General features: G+C 38.7%; 1 protein-coding gene across 1 annotated transcript in view; it reads right to left on the bottom strand.

The window, feature by feature from the left end:
- LOC124126088 (zinc finger protein 567-like) overlaps positions 1 to 27,669 on the bottom strand; it is a 121,592-nt gene that overhangs the window by 28,686 nt on the left and 65,237 nt on the right. The window contains exon 2 of the mRNA XM_046489513.2: positions 10,649 to 12,704. Coding sequence (XP_046345469.2) covers positions 10,649 to 12,704 — 2,056 coding nt within the window. The remainder of the gene's footprint in view (positions 1 to 10,648; positions 12,705 to 27,669) is intronic.

Genomic DNA, 27,669 nt, shown 5'->3' with positions numbered 1-27,669 from the left:
AAATACAAAGGAGAATCAACCCTTTTCCTAATAGACGATTGCAGTGCGAGTAAGGAACTCACCAAAAAGAAAGAAATGCTTTCATATTTAGCATTCTCTGGACGGCATACTCAGCATAGCATTTTGGTACTTACTCAAAAATACAACTCTGTCCTGAAAGATCTCAGAGAGCAGACCAAATGGGTAGCGCTGTTTCACTGCAAAGACCGAGATTCATTTGAGGTATGTCTACGCGAAAATGATGTTATTTATACCAAGCCCGAACGAGATAAAGTCAGAAAACTGTTAGCAGCAACGAAGCACTGTAAACTTGTATTAAAAACCGATCAACCAGCTGCTTATGCAATTGCTTAGCAAAATGTAGCAAAATTATAGCAAACGTAGCAAAAAATACGATAAATTGAACATTTGCGGTTATTATTATGTAATAATGTGGCTTGAAATCCTCATTCTTTCGCAACAGTTTATTATTTCAAGCTGTAGTGGATATGCCATATTATATTATGTTAGACTTAAATATCTCCTTAGGTATTACATTATGGAATGCGATGAACTCATCGAACAAATGCTCAAAGAACCAGAAGAACATACAGAAGAACATACAGAAAGACTCGCAGCTTTGGTAGCTGGTGGAAAATGTTCCTAATATTTTGGGGAAAATTATACCACTGAAAAAATTGATAACATTACCGATGAAGAAATTTAAAAACTGTACGCGCATTACGAGTCTAGACTGGGAGCTACCATGACTAAAACAATAGGTTGGGATATGTTACAACTATACACAGTCGTAGCTAGTACGTTTCTCCCTATCCCGGCAGAACATCGCCCGTATTTATCCGAATCTCTCGAGAAAGACCCATTCATTGAACACGCTATAAGCGCAGTGAGCTGTGAGTTTTATCATAGATACGGAATGTTCTTAGCTCCGGTGACCACCGCTTTAAAAACGGCTAGTTATTGTCAATTTAAACATAAATGCCCACTTAATAATAATGGAGACTCAAGTGACACCACAACAGATTGTGGAGACACAATCACAACAAGTGAACGAGGAAATACAATCACAACAGATTGTGAATGAGGAAATACAAGCGATTGCGAAATCACAAGCCAGAGTTACTAAGAACCCCAGAAAAATTGCTGCCGGTAGGAAGGGCGGGCTAGCGAGGAAGGCGAAACAAATGCATAATTCAAATATTGAACATAGTCGTCCGATTAAAACTTCGGCACTAGGTGTTGTTGCTATAGCGGTGGTATGGTTGTTTTATAAGACCGGAGAAGAGAAAACATCACCCCCTATTACACAACAACAAGTTCAATTAGAGGTTAGCCCCCATATAATGCTATAAGAAGCATGACTACTCCAGTTACAGACGGTAAAATGTTGGTAAACGCAACGTATCATTCAGCGGTGGTCTGCGGCTTGGCCATTGGCTATGCCCGTATAGCTAAAATGATTACTAAGGCCACACCACCCAAACTAGATTTTAATGGTTATCATATCGGTATGGTAATTCTTGATATTGGATTGGCTATGGCTACAAAAGATATGCTCATCAAACAAGGGCTTATCCCAGAAGACATAATGAAGTAATTAAACATTTGAATATTTTATATTATCGAAAACATGGCAACAATTGTGACGATGGTCGGTGGGGCTATTGTTAATGCTGTAGCTTTTTCGGGGAGTAATTATTTATTTTCTACTCTGAGGGAATCAAACGCTAAAGAAGTTGAAGAGGAGCGTAAACGACATAATAAAGCATTAGAACAACTCGAAGCAGCCCAGTCACAATGAACCAGACAGAGGATAATAAGATTAGATTTTATTAATGAAGAACTGCGTAAGCAGGGACATTCAATTCAAATGTTTAAGGATGTTGAATCTGCCATGCACGAATACTTCCTCGTTTATGGAAAAAAACTTGACCCAATACAGAGACCAACCATAAGTCAGTTTTATACACCGTCAGAGGAACAAAAAGACCGCGAGATAGCGTTTAGTGTTTTGGTTATCAGTCATTGCTACTTTTAGTTACACAATAACTATGCATAAACCATGACCTAGTTAGGGTGAGTCTTATCAACCATGTCACCCTAACTGCTAATCTATAAATAGCGCTGACAGCTATGACTCACCAGTGGAGATGTTACCGTATATGACCGCGGATAAGCCGACCCCGTAGATAAGCCAAGGTGTTGACTTGACCATTGAAATACGAAAGAAAACGATAAGCCGAACCAGAAAGTGAAAGGCAAAAAACACTGCAAAGTCGGACTGCAAGACATGTGCCGGTACTCGCAGATATTCAAAAATATAAGATGAAAAACGTTGTAATTATATTGAAAAAAGTCATCATTATTTCTAATAAAGATTTAACAAACCAGTCATCCACTTTCATAATGTGGGAAGCTGTTTCTTTTGGATTTTTTAATCTCATAATGATCGTTATATGTTGCCATCAACAACGAAGCGCCATTTTGTGAATCGGTGTATATAGAATTATGAACCCGTGAGAAAATATATCAGCCAGAGCGAAGACTCCAAGTTTGAATTCAGCATCGTAAGCATGGCGTTTTCGTTTCAAACTCATGATGAAAATACCAACTTTTATACCCCCCTTTATACCTCTATTGTATGTTAATCCAATTGAATTAAATAAACTATGAACACATTGAATGACCATCACTTACTCACAGGCTTCTCCAGTTTATTAAACTAATCTCTCGAAAACAAAGGAATTAAGCCCCTACTCCCAACACGATCGCTAAGCACCCACAACTTAAAAATGTTTGTGTAAACAACATGACAATGCCAATCGGCCTGTTATTATCAGTGCTCATTTCGTTGTGCACCGTGTTGCTTTTTAAACAACAGGAAGCAATCACAGTGGTCACCGTTTGTGACGTCACAGGAAACAGCTGATCACATGTTTTTGAAAATGGCGAACAGAATAACTCGCCGATACAGTTGTTTATTTGCCTCTTTGAATAAAGGTAGACACGTGTTCACTATCAATTTATGAACTTTGCAAAACATACGTAATAGCTATTGGCGATTTCATCTGGGGATTTTATATTATAGCTGTGAATTACATATATTGTTAGATATCTACATGTAAAGATTGTGGAGTTTATGAAGAACGATAAACTTTGAACATTCAATTGAAAACTTATTATCGGAAGTAGTAACATGCATACCATTTTTTTAATAATGACAACAATTAATAACTTTATTGATAATTTATAACAATAATGGCTCTAGTCGTGGCAACTTCCAAACTTTCGGGAAGTTGTAATCTATCGGACCGTCATTCAGGCGATGTTTCTGACAGATCACGATCTGAAAAATACTATCATGAAAGTGTATCCCGTGGATAAGCCGACCCCTTTCTACAGAATCTTTTTTCTGGTCCTCAAAATTCGGCTTATACGCGGTCATATACAGTAGGCTGGGCAGGACACAGCTGATGACATGCATTTAGACAAATGATACCAGAAGTGTATATTTATCACAATGGCGAGAGGCACATCAGATGTAAATTCATATGCTTGGGCCAATCACAAATTTGTGGAAAGAGCTGTATGTTGGATTTTTGTGGAATCCATTCCATTGCAATTAGAAAAGGGCACATTAATTATTCGTGTTCTGTATGTGGGATTCGGGTCAAAGGTAGTTACTGTTTATGTAAGAGTCACGGTGCTGACAAGAAACGGTTTCAAATTATTTATGAGAGGAAAAAGGCTTACCGAAATGAGATAAATAGATTGGGTAGAATTCAAACCAATTAGACATTAGTTCACATGTATTTATATATCACAATGACTTATGTTGTCAGAGAGCTGAAAGTTTTGGCAAAGCAACGTGGTCTACGTGGATATTCTCGAATGAGAAAAGCTGAATTGATGGATTTACTCGGTTTGGAATACAACACACACCAACACAACTCAAAGCTCAAGCGAAAAACAGTGGGCTGAGAGGTTATTCTCAAATGAGAAAAGCTGAATTGATCACTTTACCAGATAATAATCAATCCGATGATGTTGATGATTTAAAATTTGTACCCCTAGCCAGCGTTGGTAAATATCTAAGAGGTTGGAAGATGGATATTAATTCCAACATGGATGCTAATGATGTTAAGCCCATCGTATCGAGCAAAATTAACGAGGATTTAGATGATTTACATAGTATAAAATACCAGCTGATGATTAAAATGTCATTGAGTAAAAGTAACGCAGACGATAGCACTGAATATACCGAACCATATTTCCGGAGCAATCAAGAAGTTATAACCGAATCCGATACTATAAGCGCATCATTAGATACATCAATTCAGAGGATACAGGAAACTTTAGAACGCTGGACTAATAGAGGTTTGGGTTGGGGTGTGGATAAAATCTATAGTTTATATTTAGATATAGCAAATTATATGCCTTTCAAAGGTGGATCTTATATAGATTTACTCCCGTATTATAAAAAGAAAAAAGCCATAATTAATGTAAAAAATAAATCCGATGACTGTTTAAGAATGATGATAAGATCTGCATTGTTCCCCATAGACAAGCATCCGGATAGACCTTCTAGCTATCCTCAAAATGATGGACTAAACCTTGATGGCATAGACGAACCTACACCAGTCTCACAAATTGATACGGTGGAAAAGCAAAATAATTTAGCTATAAATGTTTTCGGTCATTCTTCTAAAGGAATTGTTGTACACAGGATAAGCAACATATTCCCAGAATCAATTCATTTCTGATCGAAAAAGATGGTAAATATCATTATACACGGATAAAGAGTTTAAGCAGACTATTATACGATCAAACAAAACATGACAGAAAGAAATATTTCTGCGAAAGATGCCAGCATGGGTTCAGCAGACAAGATCTATAAGAAGCGCATAAAGAAGACTGCAGAGGTGTTGGACAGAATGCTATCAGGATTGATATGCCTAAAGAGAGGAAAAATATATTAAAATTTGAACATTATTGTAATCAAATGCCAGTACCGTACGTAATTTACGCTGACTTCGAGGCGCTTATAAAACCTATAGAAAATACTGAACGCAATAATCAAGAAACTCAAGATAGTTTTACATACAAAACTCAAGAACATATTCCTTGTGGGTTTGGATATATAGTTGTAAGGTATGATGGGAAAACAAACCCGCCCGTGATTTATAGAGGTCCCGATGCAGCGGGAAAGTTCCAAGAATATCTACAAAATGAAGAGAGAATAATCAGGAAAAATTTATCGAGTAAGAAACCCATGTGCATGACGAGGGATGATTGGAGGGCCTATAAGAAGTCAACTAGTTGTCATGTTTGTAATAAACCCCTGAATGGGGATTCTGTAAGAGATCATTGCCACATCACAGGTAATTATCGAGGAGCCGCGCATAACGAGTGTAACTTCAAACAAAAAATGAATTCTCAAACAATACCCATCCCCGTTGTATTTCAAAACCTTAGAGGATATGATTCACATCTCATCATGCAAGCTATCTCAAAGACCGACAGTGGCTTAACATGCATTCCTAATAATATGGAAAAATACATATCATTCTTGTTGACTAAAACTATACATTATATGGGCAAGGATGGGAAAGCTAGAATAAAGCAAAGTAATGGGCTTAGATTCATAGACTCCGTACAGTTTCTGTTATCTTCCCTGTACAATTTAGCTAATGCGAACAATCCCAATGACTTTGCAATAACAAAACAATATACCGATCGGTTAACACGTCATTTGTTGTTGAGAGAAGGTGTATATCCTTAGGAATATATGGATGATTGGTCAATATATATATGGATGATTGCTTTAAGCTTGACAAGGAAATGAAATTTTGTTTGTTTGAACTTTTTGACGAAAAGATCGGCGGTAATAAAAAAAGGGTAATTTTCATTTTTATTTTTTTTTTAACATTTGAACTTTGAAAGAGCGGCGCATCTGTAAACCAAGAAATAAAAAAAGTGTCGCCTTAACGTGCATTCCTAATAATATGGAAAAATACATATCATTCTTGTTGACTAAAACTATACATTTTACGGACAAGGATGGGAAAGCTAGAATAAAGCAAAGTAATGGGCTTAGATTCATAGACACCATACAGTTTCTCTTATCTTCCCTGGACAATTTAGCTAATGCGAACAATCCCAATGACTTTGCAATAACACAACAATATACCGATCGGTTAACACGTCATTTGTTGCTGAGAAAAGGTGTATATCCTTACGAATATATGGATGATTGGTCAAGATTCGATGAAACTAAATTACCACCCCTTGAATCATTCTATAGTAACTTAACAGAATCTGAAATAACCGATGCCGATTATGAACATGCTCTGACGGTCCGGGATAAATTAGGTTGTAAGAATTTAGGTGATTATCATGCTCTGTACTTCAAAAACCGATGTACTGTTACTCGTCGATATATTCGAGATATTTAGAAAGACATGTTTAAAACAATACGGCTTGAACCCGGCATGGTACTATTCCAGTCCCGGACTATCGTGGGATGCATTGTTGAAGAAGACCGGTGTAGAACTAAAATAACTCACCGATTACGATATGGACTTGTTTATTGAGAAAGGATTAACAGGTGGTATATCAATGGCGGCGAAAGGTATTCTAAGGCTAATAATAAATTAGTGGAAGGATATGATCCGAGTAAACCCGACACGCACATATTATATCTCGACGCCAACAATTTGTACGGATGGGCTATGAGTCAACCTTTACCCATGGGTGGTTTTGAGTGGGTCGATGATATCAAAGTGAATGATATCCATAATATCAATGCGAGTAAAGAGTACATACTAGAAGTGACTTGGGATATCCAAATTCGTTGCATAAAGATCATAACAGTTATCCGCTAGCTCCCGAAAGATTAATGGTGAATAAAGATTGGATGTCGGAATATCAACACTCCTTGATGGGTAATACAAGGTTAGCTAACGTAGAAAAACTCGTACCAAATTTGATGGATAAGACAAAATATATAGTTCACTACAGAAATCTCCAGTTATATCTATCGTTAGGTATGAAACTAAAGAAAATACACAGAGTTCTAAAGTTTGATCAAAGCCCTTGGATGGAGCCCTATATAAGGCTGAACACAGATTTAAGAAAGATAGCCACCAGCGATTTTGAAAAGAATCTATATAAGCTCATGAATAACTCAGTATTTGGTAAAACTATGGAGACTCTAAGAATGTTGATGTTAAATTAGTCAGGTCTAATGAGGAAGAAAGACTAAGGAAACTTATAGCCAGTCCGGCTTTTAACAGAAGCAAGATATTCGATAATGACTAAGAATCGTTGCATATGCAGAAGAGTTATATAAAATTCAACAGACTGGTGTAAGTCGGTATGAGTATTCTTGACTTGTCAAAACACTTAATGTATGACTTTTATTACAACGAACTTAAGAAGCAATACGGCGATAGATGCGAGGTGTTATATACCGCCACAGATTCTTTGTTGATGGAAATACAAACTGAGGATGTGTATAAAGATATGGCAGAAAAAATAGATATGTACGACATGAGCGATTACCCTAGATAATCCACTGCACAGCGTAGTAAATAAAAAGGTGTTTGGTAAGATGAAGGATGAATGTGCTGGGACTCCTATAGCGGAGTATGTCGGATTAAGACCTAAGCTGTATTCTATAAAGAAGTCTGATAAGGTAGAGATAAGAAAAGCTAAGGGTGTTAAGAAGTATGTGGTAAAAAAGCATATGAAACACGAACAGTATAAAGAAGCTTTATTCAACGGTAGAACATTCAAACACGAGATGAACTCTTTAAGAAGTTACAATCATAGGATATATGGATTAAGAATGAACAAGACATCATTATCCCCCTTAGATACAAAGAGGTGGTTGATAATGATGGTGTAACTACCTATGCTTATGGTTATTTAGGGCGGTAATACTGTATCGTTGGGAACTATGAGCAACTCTTCTCGTACATATGCCCTGCCCGGTCCATCGTTAAGATAATAAAGAATAGGCTCTCTTTCTTTCATAACCAATCAACTAATGTTATATATCTTAAGGGACCAAATCGGATCGGTTGCACGACGTAGGCCTCCTTCGAGTTCACCGGGCTGGTATAAATATCTTACGCTTACTCTATACGGAAGTTTTTGTTCTTTGCCTCTCCTCAGTGCTGAAGATTAGGAAGTCACAGATTTCATTTTAATCGCATCGGATGGTTTCTTCCCGATTAATCTCGTTACTTCATTATTCAGCGCTGATACAACAGCTGATAATCGTGTCACCCATTCGGTTGACCTCAATCGTTCCGATTTCATTTCGATGTCATACTGATACCCAAACAAACGTTCCGCTAATGTCCGGTTAAATCTTTTAACGATAGCTTGACTACGGTGGGCCTCTTTTTCACCACGCCTGATTTCGACATCGTGCTTTGTTAACAGTTTAGTTACCGATCCCATAAACTCGCGACCGGGATCTACTTGAAATAGCTTAGGCCATTTTAGTGGTCCTCGTTTATATATGCGACTCAGTGCATTAGCTACTTCTGTTGAATCTTTCGAGGTTAATGGTTCAGCCTCTTTGTATCGACTAGCCACATCCACTACGGTTAAAGCGTATTTATACCTTTTGCGTCTTACCTTATCATGGGGAAGAAACAAGAGGTCAGCCTGATGAACTTCATTCGTTGTAAAAATATCAAACTTCTTCCTCGGTATATAACGCGGTTCCGGTAAGTATATTTGCCACATCGCTTGTTTCTTTAACCAATCCTTGGCCACATCTTTAGATACCTTAGCCGCAATGGCTAATTTTTTTATTACTCCTATACCTTTCCAATATCCTCATGGGCTATCGTAAATTTTATCCATTATTAATGAATATTGATGTTTCTTTTAATACGACTCATGATGATCGTTAAATCGCATCAGCATTTACACATAAAAAAATCCCCCTGTAGTGGTGGTATAGGTATATAAATCTGGCTCCAGTGGAAGTTGTCCAGAACTACCATTACCTATACTACTGCTTACAATTAAGCATGGTAGAGTTATGTCCTTTTTATTTGAGCATGTGTTTTGATGTTATAGCGAAACATTGATTTTCACCAGATAAAACAAGTAAGTTTTTGTATCAAATGTGTGACATCATACATAACCACATAATTATAATATTCATGTCATTATGTCATTCAGATATAGGGCAGTACTTTGTTCGCTCACAATTTACATAAAGCTGTCAAATAAAACTTTTGGTTGCACTGTGTCTTATTACAGTCCAACATCGTCTCGGTGGTGGTTATTGATGTTTCTATTGGTGCTGAGGACATCGGCGACAGTGTTGACTGTTGAAGGACAATCTGTCCTTTCATTCTCTTCACTCTCTACCTAGATCAAATGACTGCCTCCATGTGAATTCAGTGTGAACCTTATATTGACCTGTGTGTTTGCCATTTTGCAATGCCTAAACATGTTAGGTATCAGTCAAAGTATGAATATATTGTGCCAATTGTGCCAAAAAATTGCATTTTAGCGTCCACATAGCGTACTTTTGCTAGTTTTCATTAGAAGAGAGAAATATTTATCAAAAAACGATTTGCAAAATTGACTCAGTCAGAAAATATTAGAATAGATGCACGAAGTCATCTTGCCCAAATATAACAGGAGAAAGGACATGCGGTGTAATACATGCGTAAACGCAATGGTGATTACTGGTACAGTTAGTTGACAGTCCTATTTCAGCTGTTTTGATTACATCATAAATCAACTCAAACATTTTCCATGAACAGAAATAAACACAATTGCCCACAGTTTCACAAAAATCAAAGTTATTGTTACAGCTATCTTTAAACATGGAAAATTTATAGAAAAAACATGAAAAAGAATAGCGAGAACTGGTCATTAAATAAATACACACTGTTAATGAATCTATTCAGCATATACTACTGACTAAAAATAAGGGAACTGATAAAAAGATAGTGAAGGTGTCATGACGATAAAAGCCTGTAGATTTCAAACTCTTCACAGGACAACTTGCTTTCATGCGAGCTGCATAGAACTGTTTTTTTTATGGTAGATGTAGAAATTCACCTTCCTGTTATTGTAAAGAATTCTCTATGGATAACAGGAGCAGATTTGAATCTATTGCACAGTGCAATTATGTAATGAGATGATCTTGTCAAGGTGTCATTTTTTAAGCACAACATTTACCCCACTCGATCGTACCTGTAGTTCACACTTTTGTCTGTTCATTGAGATTCCTGATTATGAGGAAATTGGCAATAATTGTCCAATGACCTTGACCTTAGTTGTTAGACAGTTGTCAAATAACCATTCCTGTGCTGAATGACCTACACCTTCTCGAGCAACTGTTGATATTAAAAAAGTATCACAAAAGTTTTTCAGGCTATGATCTTTATCATGACCTTGACTCTTTACAGTGGTGATCTATGTCTCAAAACAACTCCTCAGGCCTATAAAAAACACCAAAATGCTGAGGTGGCAGTGAAATTCCAACATAATCCTAACAAAAAAATCCCTATTCAATACATTTGACAGAAGTAAATAATTCAGAAACAAATTTAATACCATTCTCACTAAGTATCAATAAACAAATAGGAGGTATTCATGCACACTGTACCTGTAGTCTTCAGCAGCGGCTCTGTGTCAGTCCGATCATCATCATCATTCACTATTGATTTGTCAATAGAATGGTTTGTCTGGATATGTTTGATGCATTCCCTTTTTGTAGTGTTTGTAGCCTTTTCTGTTTCAGTGTGCGACAGTTTCAAAGGTCTACTATTCTGAGACTTTTGTAACATTTCAGAAGCATTTATATTTGGTTCCGAGCATGAACTTATATGTTTATTTGAGGCACCAGTCACATTTTTCTGATCTGACACAGACCCTGTCTTGTTGTTTATCCTTGAAGTCTTCTTGTACTCGAGAGGGTCGGGCTGGAAAGAACTCTCAATCTCTACAGCAACACTGTTCGATTTTGAGTGGATAGTTTTTCCAGTTCTTTTCTTAGCTATTTTACTGAGAACTTCTCTTTCATTACTCTTGCACTTTAAACTTTCAAGGTATTCTATTACTTTTTCAGAAGGTTTTCGCTTTCTTTTGAGCCATTTTCTTTCCTTACATTTATTGACTTCAGATTCTTCATCACTGACTTGACCTGAGACTGACTCAATTCTTGTCTCTTGTGAGGTACATTGCACTCTATCTAACTGTGGATTTAAAACTGAAAGCTGAGGCTTATTGACTGACTTTTTCAACTGTGCAATCACATCATCTAGTCTTAAGGTAGCATTTACCATACTAGGCTTTTTGTTCTTGATAGTCCTACCTTGCAAAGATGCTCTTAAAATAACATTTTGTTTGGCAACACTGGATGATTTTGAAGCCAAAACACTTGCCACAGAGAGAGTGGCAGAAGGAATTTTTTTCATACCTGATGGGAAGTTCTTGACTCTTTCCATGCTACAGTCACTAGTATTTGGAATATGTAACACTGAATGTTTCAAATCACATTGTCTCCTTGAGTGGGTGCTTTCTTGAGACAACATATTCTGTGTTGTATCATTTTTTTGCATCTCTGAATTTGAAGATGGTTCAACTATTTGACCACAGTAGGGACTGACTTCTCTCCAATTAGACCTATGTAACCTGTTATTACTTTCAACAGAAACTGTATCGGGATGGTCACTTGTAACATGGGATTTTTTCATCAGACTGCATGTTCTGCCACTGTCCTTTTCTTTATTTATTTCAGATACATTTATGGAATCATCTTCTAATTCCACAGCATTGGTTTCAGTTACTTTTCCTGTTTGGTTTGAAGCCTCACAAATACTTATTTTCAACATGTTATCCAATTGTACACTTGGATATTCTTGCCAATTTGTTTGATTTACATATGATAAATCTGTATCAAAATTGTTAGTTTTTACATAATTGGATATGGTTTCACCACCAACAGTGGCAAGTTTTCTTTCTCTGTGAGGATGTTTCATAGGAACCATTGAAACTATTGAAAGATTTTCTCTGTTCATACTATCGCTCAGCAAACTCCTTCCATGATTCCTCTTGTTGAATGAACATATCTTTTCAACCACTGGTTCATCATCATAATCATCATTGTTGTCAAAACTTGAATCTTCTGAAAGCGAGGGTTGGGATGAATCAGTGTTCCTTTGATTGCTAACATCATGTTCTTTTGATGCAAAAACAGTATCATTTGGCAAGTCAATATCCTGTACGCAATCTTTTTTGTCAGATGTCTTAACCATTAGCAAACTGCAGGCATTACAAGGAAAACATGTACCACAATCCAGCTTTCCATCTGACTTTTCCCCATACACTGGACAGTCAACAGACTGACAACGTGGAAAAGGATGTGTATAATGTGCAATGGCACTAGGGTGGGTGTCAGATTGAAGGAATTTGATGGATATTCCTGGACAAAATGTTGCCTGTTTGTGAAAATGTCTCAAAATATTTAAGAAATGGACAGTATCAAACAATCCATTTTTAACTAGATTATAGCTTTTAACAGGCCTAAACAGAATAAATATTTTGCAAGTTCCAAGATGAGATAAGGATATTGATAGTGGATCAATATTTTCTCCAAGAATGCCAAATAAATGGTCATAGGTTATCACAACACACTCTTCCATCCCTGTCTGTTTAACCACCTGAAATAACAGAAAGAAACTGAAATAATTACATAGTTATTACTGAATAATGTATTGCATTCTATATTGGATTCTGATTGGAAAAGACAGGATACATATTTCACCTAATATATTGAAAACAGTTTTTGTATGTCAACAACTCACATCATTAGTTCAATGCACCATGGTATCCAATTCATGGCGACTATTTCCAATGTTAAATTTACCTATATCTAAACTGACATCCAAAAGAAATTATATCAAGTACTGTTAATCTTGAAATTGATGCGAGCATGAATTAAATGTGAAAAATGCGAGTGGTCTTTGTTCACATTAATTAACTTCGCATTTATGTCTCCAAATGACTATCAACAATAAGATGGCCTCACTGCACACTCTGGATAGCGGAAATACCAACTTGAATATAAACACAAACACAGTTTATTGAGCAGCAGTTGAAACAAGTATATAAGAATGTCATTCAAAGAATAGGAATTACACAATGGCCATCCGGTGAGTTATCACTGCTTGGGGCAAGAGTTCTACCAACTCGTGTCAAGCTTGTTGACACCTTCTCAGCATACCAATCAGTGAACTGTTGTTGGTTCAATTATTTTATTGCCTTTGAACTTCCTTAATGCCAGTCAGCAGAGTAAACATATAAACCATGGGCGGATACAGCTTTTTTGAAAAGGGGGGGTGCACAATTAAGATCTATTTATTGTCTTTGGTGGTAATTTATACAGAAATAAAGATTTTTTTCAAAATAAAAAGGGGGGGGGCACCCCCCCCCCCCCCCTCTGTATCCGCCCATGTAAACTGTGTTATGTTTTTTAAGAAAACATTGTTTATTGTTTTTACGGAAGTGCTCTACTCTGTTCTAGTGAGCTATTTGATGTTTGGTTGGATTAAGGTAAGGATGTATGTATCATTCCACTGGGGAGGGGATGGGGATTGCCAAACAACTTTTTCCCCTTTTCGAAAACACATTAAATGGCCTGGCCGGGCCTGTGTGCGAAATACGCTGCAGTCGGAAAGCGCACGTAAAATCTCCAATGTAAGTAAGTAAGGGAGGGGATGGGGGGAGAGCTATTTCCCCAGTGAGCTTTAAGAGAGATGTGAGTGCGGTGCCTCATACTGTACCTAGTGAGATTGAAAGTGCTTTGTATTGAATTGAGTCCAATTTCTTGGAGTCTGTTTGTGTGAGTGCGTCGCATGCGGGTGCGGCGTATTCAAACTTGGGTCGGATGAGTGTTTTGTAGACAGTAAGTAGCGTGTGCTGGTCTGCTCCCCAGCTTGTTCCCCGTATGCTGCGCATTAAGTTGAGATCATGGTTGCAATTTGGGATGAGGTGTTTGATATGGGGTGTGTATGTTAGGTGTTGGTCAAGTATTAGGCCTAGAAATTTTGTTTGTGTGCTGTAGTTGATTTGGGAGTTATTTAGAGTAAAGGTGGGGAGTAGTTTTGCATGTTAGGTGTTTTGAAGAGTATGGCTACTGTTTTGTCAGTATTGATTTTAAAACCTCATGTCTTTGCCCATGTATCAATATCATTGAGTGCATGTATGATGTGTTCCTGTGCTGTACCTAGTGTTTTGTGTGAAGTCCAAAGTGATGCGTCATCTGCAAATTTAGCTGTTTTGATTGTTGAGCGGATGTCTGTGAATATGTCATCGATCATAAGATTGAAAAGTGTTGGAGAAAGGACACTGCCTTGAGGTGTACCGTTTTGGATGGGATGTGGGTCAGAAAGTGTGTTGTTTTACAGTTATGGTGCGATTTTTGAGAAAGTTGTGTATGAAGTTTAGCATGCGTCCTTTAATATGTTTGTTTGACAATTTAGTGATTAGACCGTCATTTTAGATCATGTCAAAGGCTTTTGAGAAGTCGATAAATATAGCTAGAAGATAGTGTTTGTATTGAAGCCTGGGCTACTCTGATGTCGTGTTGAATTGGAATGATGTGATCTAGGGTGGTTCTGTTTGGCGTGAACCTGCTCTGGTCTGCATGTAAGAGATTGTTTGTGTCTATGTGGTGTTGAAGTCTTTTTAGGGCTCTATGCCTGAAAGGCAAGAGACCTATTGTAATCGTTCGATTTATTATTATTATTAGGGCTCCAAGCCGAAAGGCTGTAGAGCCCTATTGTAATCGTTCGATTTATTATTATTAGGGCTCCAAGCCGAAAGGCTGTAGAGCCCTATTGTAATCGTTCGATTTATTAGGGCTCCAAGCCGAAAGGCTGTAGAGCCCTATTGTAATCGTTCGATTTATTATTTATTATTATTATTTATTATTCCGCCGTTTTTTGTTCCAGAGATACCAGTTTAACCACTGGCTCGATTTTGTTCAAATTTTGTGTGTGTGTGCAAGTTGTTAGGTACCAGATACCACAAAAATTCCAAGGCCGTAGGCCCAATGGCCAAGGGCAGATAACTGAAAAACAAGTATTTTTTGAAGATATATTTCGCCTTATTGCTCCGCAACCGCTTGTCCGATTACTTTCAAACTTTACACATGTCTGCTGCTTCGGGTGCTTAACATTTTCTGTTCTTTGACCTTGGTCATTGGTCACGTGCTTTGGCAGCCATATTGGATTCAAAGTTTTTACGGGGTTTTGGGGGTACCTGTCTTCAAATCCTATCTCCTCTGAATCCAATGCATGAAATGCATCCAAACTTTCTGAGTACTGTCTCCATACATATCACATCAAACTCTGTTAGCCGATTTTGGATATCTTTTTTAGTTGCTGCCATATTGGATTCAAGGTTTTCACAGGGTTTTTTGGGTACCTGTCTTCAAATACTATCTCCTCTGAATCCACTGCATGAAATGCTTTCAAACTTTCCGAGAATTGTCTCCATACATAACACACCAAACTCTGTTAGCCGTTTTTGGATATCTGTCTTAGTGACGGCTCTGTTTGATTTTGATTTTGATGATTTCTTTCACCGAATTTTTCCTTTATATAAAGATCACATCTTGTAAGGTTCTCCACAGAAACTATTGAAAGTTTACATGAAGTTAGTGTGCCATATGTACCTCATCTTTTGTTCTTGGTTGCATGCTAAAAGTAACACCGCCTGGTGGTAATATTGACAAAATACCGAAAACATCGCTCAGAAAACTCAGGATTATTTCCCTTTGACCGTCAAGTGTCTTTTGCAGTATGTATACTACCCTTGAAGATGATGGTTAGAATTGGTCTTCAGCAACCCATGCTTGTCTCAAGAGGCGACTATCGGGATTCGAACATTGTCTGGGTGGTAAATGGGTTTAGAACACTCTGGTTAACTCTGACACACACCAATTTCTTAGTGTTGAAATCCTGCAAACGGTGACTATCTTTTGACGGAGTTGGTACAGGCAAACCATTTGAGGATTCGAATATGAGGATTCGAGGTCGGAAATGGGTTAAAAACACACTGGGACATATGTGGGGATGTCTGACAAGCGGTTCATTACATTTAACGGCGTTGGTACAGGCAAACCATTTGAGGATTCGAACATGGTCGAAGTCAAACATGGGTTAAGAACACACTGGGACACATGTGGTGATGTCTGACAAGCGGTTCATTACATTTAATAGCGTTGGTACAGGCAAACCATTTGAGGATTCGAACATGGTCGAAGTCAAACATGGGTTAAGAACACACTGGGACACATGTGGTGATGTCTGACAAGCGGTTCATTACATTTGACGGCGTTGGTACAGGCAAACCATTTGAGGATTCGAACATGGTCAAAGTCCAACATGGGTTAAGAACACACTGGGACATATGTCGTCATGTCTGACAAGCGGTTCATTACATTTGACGGCGTTGGTACAGGCAAACCATTTGAGGATTCGAAAATGGTTGAAGTCAAACATGGGTTAAGAACACACTGGGACACACGTGGTGATGTCTCACAAGCGGTTCATTACATTTGACGGCGTTGGTGCAGGCAAACCATTTGAGGATTCGAACATGGACGAGGTCGGAAACAGGTTTAGCACTTTATCTCAGCAATACGACATAAACCCGGGGCCCTGACGAACTCAGAACGCTCATCCATTTGACTGGAGCCCAACTGACAAAGAAGTTACAGTCTGGTTCAGAGTCACCAAGCCGAAAAGCTGAAGAGTCCCAGTGCTATCGTTCGATTTAATATTATTATTATTCCGCCGATTTTTGTACCAGAGCTAGCATAATAACCACTGCCTCAATTCCATTCAAATTTTGTATGTGTATCCAGATACTTACGTACCAGATACCACACAAATTCCAAGGCCATAGGCCCAAAGACCAAGGGCAGATAACTGAAAAATAAGCAATTTTAAAAGCTATATTTTGCCCTATTGCTTCGCAACCGCTTGTCCAATTACTTTCAAACTTTAGATGTGTCTGCTGCTTTGGGTGCTTGACATTTGATGTTCTCTGACTTTGGTCATTGGTAACGTGGTTTGGCAGCCATATTGGATTCAAGGTTTTCACATTGTCTTTTGGGTACCTGTCTTTAAATGCATACTCTTCTGAATCCATTGCATGAAATGTTTTCACACTTTCTGAGAATGGTCTCCATACATAGCACATCAAACTCTGTTAGCCGATTTTGGATATCTTTTAAATCGACGGACCTATTGGATTTTGATTTTGATCATTTTTTTCACCGAAATTTTACTTTAAAGATCATATCGTGTAAGGTTGTTGACAGAAACTATTGCAAGTTTACATGAAGTTAGTGTGTCATATGCATCTCGTTTTTTGTTCATGGTTGTATGCTAAAAGTAACACCGCTTGGTGGTAATATTTGATTAATATTTGGGACACCCCTGGAACACGCAAATTTCGTAGCGACGATTTCCGTTGACTATCTTTTGACAGAATTGGTACAAGCACACCCTTTATGGATTCGAACATGTTCGAGGTCGTAAATGGTTTTAGAACAGACCTGTACACCCTGGCACACGCCAATTTTGTAGCGGCGATACCCTGCAAGTGATGCCTACATTTGACGGATTTGGTTCAAGGAAACCCTTTGAGGATTCGAACATGGATGTGCACTGTGCACACTGTTACTTGGAGCCCGCCATTGCTGCTTGCAGCTTTAATTATTATTTATTATTATTTATTATTCCGCCGATTTTTGTACCAGGCCTAGCAAAATAACCACTTGCCTGATTGTGTTCAAATTTTGTATGTGTATGTGGACCGTTGGGTACTAGTGCCCGCCAAAAACCCAAGGCCGTAGGCCCAAAGGCCAAGGGCAGGTAACTGAAAAACAAGTATTGTTTGACGATATATTTTGCCCTGCCGCTCCACAACCGTTTGTCCGTTTACTTTCAAACCTTGCATGTATCTACTGCTTAAGTTGCTTGATATTTTTTGTTCTTTGACTTTGGTCATTGATCACATGGTTTGGCAGCCATATTGGATTCAAGGTTTTGACAGGGTTTTATGGGCACCTGTCTTCAAATACTATCTCCTCTGAATCCGCTGCATGAAATGATTTCAAACTTTTTGAGAATTGTCTCCATACAGAACACAACAAATGAGCATAGCCGTTTTTTTATATCTTTTTTAGTTGCGGTCATATTGGATTTTGATTTTGATAAAAAAATTCACCCAAGTACAAATACTGATGGAAGCGCCTCATAAATCTACTATAAACCCCCATTCACTGGCTTTACAGATATCCAAGCCTTCTCCACAGTCTTGTTCTGTATTATGTGTACTACCCTTGACGACCAGGATTAGAATTGGCCTTTTTCAACCGATGCTTGTCTCAAGAGGCAACTATGCTTGTCACAGGAGGCGACTAATCGGATTGGGTGGTCAGACTCGCTGGCTTGATTCTTCATTTCTCAATTGCCAATTGCTACAGTACCTTATTTTTGACGGCGTTGTTTAAAGCAAACCATTTGCGGATTAGAATATGGTCGAGGTCGGAAATTGGTTTAGTACACTCTGGGACACTGTGGCACACGCCAATTTGGTAGCGGTAATGTCCTGCAAACGGTGACTATCTTTTGACGGAGTTGGTACAAGCAAACTATATGCGGATTCGAACATGGTCGAAGTCAAACATGGGTTAAGAACACACTGGGACACGTGTGGTGATGTCTCACAAGCAGTTCATTACATTTGATGGCGTTGGTACAACCAAACCATTTGGGGATTCGAACATGGTCGAAGTCAAACATGGGTTAAGAACACACTGGGACACGTGAGGTGATGTCTCACAAACGGTTCATTACATTTGATGGCGTTGGTACAAGCAAACCATATGCGGATTCGAACATGGTCGAAGTTGGAAATTGGTTTAAACATCCTGGGACACCCAGGCACATGTCAATTTAGTAGTGGTGATGTCTCACAAGAGGTTCCTTACATTTGACGGCGTTGGTACAGGTAAACCCTTTGAGGATTCGAATATGAACGAGGTCGGAAACAAGTTAAGCACTTTATCTCAGCAATGCGACAGGAACCCGGGGCCCGGACGAACGCAGAACGCTTATCCGTTTGACTGGAGCCCAACTGACAAAGAAGTTACAGCCTGTTAAAGAGTCCCCAAGCCGAAAGGCTGAAGAGCCCCAGTGTTAGCGTTTGATTTAATATTATTATTATTCCGCCGATTTTTGTACCAGAGCTAGAAAAATAACCACTGGCTCGATTTTGTTCAAGTTTTGTGTGTGTATGTGGACCGTTGGGTACTAGTGCCCGCCAAGGCCGTAGCCCCAAAAGCCAAGGGCAGATAACTAAAAGTCAAGACGTTTTTAAAGATGTATTTCGCCCTATTGCTCCGCAACCGCTTATCCGATTATTTTGAAAACTTGCATGTATCTGCTGTTTGAGCTGCTTGACATATTTTGTTCTTTGACTTTGGTCATTGGTCAAATGGTTTGGCAGCCATATTGGATTCAAGGTTTTCACAGTGTTTTTTGGGTACCTGTCTTCAAATGCAAACAACTTTGAGTCCACTGCATGAAATGCTTCCAAATTTTCTGAGAATTGTCTCCACACACAACACAGCAAACTCTCATAGCCGTTTTGGGATATCTGTTTTAGTTGCGGTTGTATTGGATTTTGATTTTGATAAAAAAAATTACCGAAATTTTACTTTAACGATCATATCTTGTAAGCTTGTTGACAGAAACTATTGCAAGTTTACATGAAGTTAGGTATCATATGCATCTTATTTTCTGTTCTTGGGTGCATGGAAAAAGTAACAACACTTGGTGGTAATATTTGATTAGAATTTGGGACACCCCTGGAACACGCCAATGTCCTGCAAACGGTGACTATCTTTTGACAGAGTTGGTACAAACAAACCCTTTGAGGATTCGAACATGTTTGATGTCGGAGATGGGTTTAAAACAGACTTAGCACACACCAATTTCGTAGCGGCAATACCCTGCAATTTGTGCCTACATGTGACGGATTTGGTACAAGGGAACCCTTTAAAGATTCGAACATGGACGTTTGTGCACAGTGTAACTTGGAGCCCGCCATTGCTGCTTGCAGCTTTAATTATTCTTTATTAGGGCTCCCTGCCTACAAGGCAAGAGCCCTATTGTAATTGTTCGATTTATTAGGGCTCCCTGCCATCTTGGCAAGAGCCCTATTGTAATTGGTAAGTTTATTATTATTATTATTATTATTATTTATTATTATTATTCCGGCCGATTTTGTTCCAATCCTACCTCCAAAACTACTGCTCAGAATCTCTTCAAAATTTCCACAAAGATAGCTTAGCTACTGAAGCTATGCCCACAAAAATCTCAAGACTCTAGACTCAAAGACTAAGGGCAGATAACTCAAACCAACTTTAAAAATCGCAATTTCAACAGCTAATATCTCCGCCACGAAAGCTCCAAAGACTTCCAAAATTCTTGAACTGGTGCGCAATCAGATGGCCAACAAATTCTCTACACATCCAATGTAGCGAAATTGCTTCGTTTGGCCTCCAGGTCGGATTAAGTGTTTTTGCACTGTTTTTTAGCAGATATCTCAGTACTTGACTCCCAAAATCTGCTCAGCTCAAACTACCAGCTCAAAAGCTTCCAAACTCTCCACACTTTGGCTCCAAGTACCATACTAACAACTTCAAAGAAAATATTCTGATATATGTCTTCAATGGCCGCCATATTGACTGCAACTTCCGGCTGAAAGTTATTTTCAAACTTTTTATAGGACATCTTTAGCAAGCTCTGGCATTGGAAACTTATCAGGTAAGGCATTTGAACAACTTCTGTTAAGTCTTGCTTTGGTTGCTGAACAAGATCTCTTCTTGCTCTTATGTCAAAAGTCACGTGATGTGGCGGCCATATTGGATTTTGCTAGCTTCTCATATTTTTACTTTGCAAACTACGTAGCTGCTAAAGTTCTTGATAGAAAGTGCTACAAATTACCACAATGCACCAGCATCAGACGCTGAACATTTCATGTTCTTAGCTGTTTGTCAAAAGTTGCGTCATTTAGCGTCCATATTGGATTAAAGACCGTAAAAATGCCAAAAGTGATAAAAACGGCACAAAACAGCATATATCTCCGCCAAAATTGCTCCAATAGCTACCATATTTTGCATGTGACACCGTCATGAGATACCGATCATTTTCGATCCAGGCCTAAAAATGGATATTTCCAGCCGTTTGGCCGCCATCTTGGATTTAAGGATTTTGTCGTCAGGTTGCCATGGAAACCAAACTTGACAACGGAATGCATTGATATTGACAGCACTATTAGATACAGACCGTGGGAAGATGTCTGCAAAGTTTCAGCTTTGTAAGTTAGATAGTTCGTGAGAAAATGACAAAACAGAGTTTTGGTGGACAGACGCACGAACGAACGGCGGACATGCATATCATTAAAATTTACCTATACATGTGCTAGAACTGGTCGGGTAATGCATAATTACCAACCACTTCCACCATACATGCAATAACAGTCGCGTGAGAGCTCGCCCCAAAAAGTACATTTTCGTTTTACGGACCACCTAAATGACCTTGACCCCGTGACCTTGGTGACCTTGAATTTTGTAAAATGGTTTTAGTCCAGCTACCCGATCCCGGGGTCAAAAGTGCCAAAATCGCAAAAAAAACAAAATCTTATTAGGGCTCCCTGCCATCTTGGCAAGAGCCCTATTGTAATTGGTAAGTTTATTATTATTATTATTATTATTATTTATTATTATTATTCCGGCCGATTTTGTTCCAATCCTACCTCCAAAACTACTGCTCAGAATCTCTTCAAAATTTCCACAAAGATAGCTTAGCTACTGAAGCTATGCCCACAAAAATCTCAAGACTCTAGACTCAAAGACTAAGGGCAGATAACTCAAACCAACTTTAAAAATCGCAATTTCAACAGCTAATATCTCCGCCACGAAAGCTCCAAAGACTTCCAAAATTCTTGAACTGGTGCGCAATCAGATGGCCAACAAATTCTCTACACATCCAATGTAGCGAAATTGCTTCGTTTGGCCTCCAGGTCGGATTAAGTGTTTTTGCACTGTTTTTTAGCAGATATCTCAGTACTTGACTCCCAAAATCTGCTCAGCTCAAACTACCAGCTCAAAAGCTTCCAAACTCTCCACACTTTGGCTCCAAGTACCATACTAACAACTTCAAAGAAAATATTCTGATATATGTCTTCAATGGCCGCCATATTGACTGCAACTTCCGGCTGAAAGTTATTTTCAAACTTTTTATAGGACATCTTTAGCAAGCTCTGGCATTGGAAACTTATCAGGTAAGGCATTTGAACAACTTCTGTTAAGTCTTGCTTTGGTTGCTGAACAAGATCTCTTCTTGCTCTTATGTCAAAAGTCACGTGATGTGGCGGCCATATTGGATTTTGCTAGCTTCTCATATTTTTACTTTGCAAACTACGTAGCTGCTAAAGTTCTTGATAGAAAGTGCTACAAATTACCACAATGCACCAGCATCAGACGCTGAACATTTCATGTTCTTAGCTGTTTGTCAAAAGTTGCGTCATTTAGCGTCCATATTGGATTAAAGACCGTAAAAATGCCAAAAGTGATAAAAACGGCACAAAACAGCATATATCTCCGCCAAAATTGCTCCAATAGCTACCATATTTTGCATGTGACACCGTCATGAGATACCGATCATTTTCGATCCAGGCCTAAAAATGGATATTTCCAGCCGTTTGGCCGCCATCTTGGATTTAAGGATTTTGTCGTCAGGTTGCCATGGAAACCAAACTTGACAACGGAATGCATTGATATTGACAGCACTATTAGATACAGACCGTGGGAAGATGTCTGCAAAGTTTCAGCTTTGTAAGTTAGATAGTTCGTGAGAAAATGACAAAACAGAGTTTTGGTGGACAGACGCACGAACGAACGGCGGACATGCATATCATTAAAATTTACCTATACATGTGCTAGAACTGGTCGGGTAATGCATAATTACCAACCACTTCCACCATACATGCAATAACAGTCGCGTGAGAGCTCGCCCCAAAAAGTACATTTTCGTTTTACGGACCACCTAAATGACCTTGACCCCGTGACCTTGGTGACCTTGAATTTTGTAAAATGGTTTTAGTCCAGCTACCCGATCCCGGGGTCAAAAGTGCCAAAATCGCAAAAAAAACAAAATCTTATTAGGGCTCCCTGCCATCTTGGCAAGAGCCCTATTGTAATTGGTAAGTTTATTATTATTATTATTATTATTATTTATTATTATTATTCCGGCCGATTTTGTTCCAATCCTACCTCCAAAACTACTGCTCAGAATCTCTTCAAAATTTCCACAAAGATAGCTTAGCTACTGAAGCTATGCCCACAAAAATCTCAAGACTCTAGACTCAAAGACTAAGGGCAGATAACTCAAACCAACTTTAAAAATCGCAATTTCAACAGCTAATATCTCCGCCACGAAAGCTCCAAAGACTTCCAAAATTCTTGAACTGGTGCGCAATCAGATGGCCAACAAATTCTCTACACATCCAATGTAGCGAAATTGCTTCGTTTGGCCTCCAGGTCGGATTAAGTGTTTTTGCACTGTTTTTTAGCAGATATCTCAGTACTTGACTCCCAAAATCTGCTCAGCTCAAACTACCAGCTCAAAAGCTTCCAAACTCTCCACACTTTGGCTCCAAGTACCATACTAACAACTTCAAAGAAAATATTCTGATATATGTCTTCAATGGCCGCCATATTGACTGCAACTTCCGGCTGAAAGTTATTTTCAAACTTTTTATAGGACATCTTTAGCAAGCTCTGGCATTGGAAACTTATCAGGTAAGGCATTTGAACAACTTCTGTTAAGTCTTGCTTTGGTTGCTGAACAAGATCTCTTCTTGCTCTTATGTCAAAAGTCACGTGATGTGGCGGCCATATTGGATTTTGCTAGCTTCTCATATTTTTACTTTGCAAACTACGTAGCTGCTAAAGTTCTTGATAGAAAGTGCTACAAATTACCACAATGCACCAGCATCAGACGCTGAACATTTCATGTTCTTAGCTGTTTGTCAAAAGTTGCGTCATTTAGCGTCCATATTGGATTAAAGACCGTAAAAATGCCAAAAGTGATAAAAACGGCACAAAACAGCATATATCTCCGCCAAAATTGCTCCAATAGCTACCATATTTTGCATGTGACACCGTCATGAGATACCGATCATTTTCGATCCAGGCCTAAAAATGGATATTTCCAGCCGTTTGGCCGCCATCTTGGATTTAAGGATTTTGTCGTCAGGTTGCCATGGAAACCAAACTTGACAACGGAATGCATTGATATTGACAGCACTATTAGATACAGACCGTGGGAAGATGTCTGCAAAGTTTCAGCTTTGTAAGTTAGATAGTTCGTGAGAAAATGACAAAACAGAGTTTTGGTGGACAGACGCACGAACGAACGGCGGACATGCATATCATTAAAATTTACCTATACATGTGCTAGAACTGGTCGGGTAATGCATAATTACCAACCACTTCCACCATACATGCAATAACAGTCGCGTGAGAGCTCGCCCCAAAAAGTACATTTTCGTTTTACGGACCACCTAAATGACCTTGACCCCGTGACCTTGGTGACCTTGAATTTTGTAAAATGGTTTTAGTCCAGCTACCCGATCCCGGGGTCAAAAGTGCCAAAATCGCAAAAAAAACAAAATCTTATTAGGGCTCCCTGCCATCTTGGCAAGAGCCCTATTGTAATTGGTAAGTTTATTATTATTATTATTATTATTATTTATTATTATTATTCCGGCCGATTTTGTTCCAATCCTACCTCCAAAACTACTGCTCAGAATCTCTTCAAAATTTCCACAAAGATAGCTTAGCTACTGAAGCTATGCCCACAAAAATCTCAAGACTCTAGACTCAAAGACTAAGGGCAGATAACTCAAACCAACTTTAAAAATCGCAATTTCAACAGCTAATATCTCCGCCACGAAAGCTCCAAAGACTTCCAAAATTCTTGAACTGGTGCGCAATCAGATGGCCAACAAATTCTCTACACATCCAATGTAGCGAAATTGCTTCGTTTGGCCTCCAGGTCGGATTAAGTGTTTTTGCACTGTTTTTTAGCAGATATCTCAGTACTTGACTCCCAAAATCTGCTCAGCTCAAACTACCAGCTCAAAAGCTTCCAAACTCTCCACACTTTGGCTCCAAGTACCATACTAACAACTTCAAAGAAAATATTCTGATATATGTCTTCAATGGCCGCCATATTGACTGCAACTTCCGGCTGAAAGTTATTTTCAAACTTTTTATAGGACATCTTTAGCAAGCTCTGGCATTGGAAACTTATCAGGTAAGGCATTTGAACAACTTCTGTTAAGTCTTGCTTTGGTTGCTGAACAAGATCTCTTCTTGCTCTTATGTCAAAAGTCACGTGATGTGGCGGCCATATTGGATTTTGCTAGCTTCTCATATTTTTACTTTGCAAACTACGTAGCTGCTAAAGTTCTTGATAGAAAGTGCTACAAATTACCACAATGCACCAGCATCAGACGCTGAACATTTCATGTTCTTAGCTGTTTGTCAAAAGTTGCGTCATTTAGCGTCCATATTGGATTAAAGACCGTAAAAATGCCAAAAGTGATAAAAACGGCACAAAACAGCATATATCTCCGCCAAAATTGCTCCAATAGCTACCATATTTTGCATGTGACACCGTCATGAGATACCGATCATTTTCGATCCAGGCCTAAAAATGGATATTTCCAGCCGTTTGGCCGCCATCTTGGATTTAAGGATTTTGTCGTCAGGTTGCCATGGAAACCAAACTTGACAACGGAATGCATTGATATTGACAGCACTATTAGATACAGACCGTGGGAAGATGTCTGCAAAGTTTCAGCTTTGTAAGTTAGATAGTTCGTGAGAAAATGACAAAACAGAGTTTTGGTGGACAGACGCACGAACGAACGGCGGACATGCATATCATTAAAATTTACCTATACATGTGCTAGAACTGGTCGGGTAATGCATAATTACCAACCACTTCCACCATACATGCAATAACAGTCGCGTGAGAGCTCGCCCCAAAAAGTACATTTTCGTTTTACGGACCACCTAAATGACCTTGACCCCGTGACCTTGGTGACCTTGAATTTTGTAAAATGGTTTTAGTCCAGCTACCCGATCCCGGGGTCAAAAGTGCCAAAATCGCAAAAAAAACAAAATCTTATTAGGGCTCCCTGCCATCTTGGCAAGAGCCCTATTGTAATTGGTAAGTTTATTATTATTATTATTATTATTATTTATTATTATTATTCCGGCCGATTTTGTTCCAATCCTACCTCCAAAACTACTGCTCAGAATCTCTTCAAAATTTCCACAAAGATAGCTTAGCTACTGAAGCTATGCCCACAAAAATCTCAAGACTCTAGACTCAAAGACTAAGGGCAGATAACTCAAACCAACTTTAAAAATCGCAATTTCAACAGCTAATATCTCCGCCACGAAAGCTCCAAAGACTTCCAAAATTCTTGAACTGGTGCGCAATCAGATGGCCAACAAATTCTCTACACATCCAATGTAGCGAAATTGCTTCGTTTGGCCTCCAGGTCGGATTAAGTGTTTTTGCACTGTTTTTTAGCAGATATCTCAGTACTTGACTCCCAAAATCTGCTCAGCTCAAACTACCAGCTCAAAAGCTTCCAAACTCTCCACACTTTGGCTCCAAGTACCATACTAACAACTTCAAAGAAAATATACGTATGTGATATGTTGACCTGATAGCCCTTGTCCTTGCGATTCCAGAACACCAAGCGGTTTGATTGTAGCTCAGTGGACAACGGAGCTAAAGCATTTTGAATATGGCACTCTTTGGCCCAGGTCCATAAACTTGCCAAATAGCACAACTCTAAATACCCGTAGCTGAACTCTAAATACCCGTAACTCCGAAACTACTTGTCCGATTTCGACCAGATTTGGTATATGTATATTGAGTGGGGATGTCTGCTACCACGACCAATTGTAGCGACATAGGAAATAAGACGACGGGGAGAGAAATGATGCATAATTTATGTATAACAACATCTTTCAACATCTTTCTCCTAACCAGATCATTCAACAACTGGCAGACTAGGCAATCTTTGGTATTTACATGTGCAATTCGATATTGAAGTGCAGTCACAAATCACAAATCCTACATACATCAAACTCTTATTTCACATGTTCTGGAAATGTCATTTAGTGGGGGTGACATGGGTGCTTTACGAACGCTTCAAACATTTTTTTAAAGTAAAAGACACTGAAAGAAGCAGCCATAGAATGACAAATAAGTCCCGTTCACTGCACTTCAATCGACAGCAATACTCGTGCATACGATTCCGTTCTCTTGGCGCTATACGCTACACTATTGTCGGTATAGGTTTATTTATATAACAAACTACAGTCTGTAGTACGTGAGCTTTGTGTATAGTTTTCGGCTGTGGACTACAGAAATCAGTTATCAGGGTCAATGAGATACAGTGTTAAAACAGCTGATGGACAACGCAAGCAGAAACGGACTATAGAAATACATT

The sequence above is a fragment of the Haliotis rufescens genome, unplaced genomic scaffold (assembly GCF_023055435.1).
Source record: "Haliotis rufescens isolate VD_foot unplaced genomic scaffold, xgHalRufe1.0.p SCAF_5, whole genome shotgun sequence".
Taxonomy (NCBI): Eukaryota; Metazoa; Mollusca; class Gastropoda; order Lepetellida; family Haliotidae; genus Haliotis; species Haliotis rufescens.
This window is presented reverse-complemented; position numbering and strand designations above follow the sequence as displayed.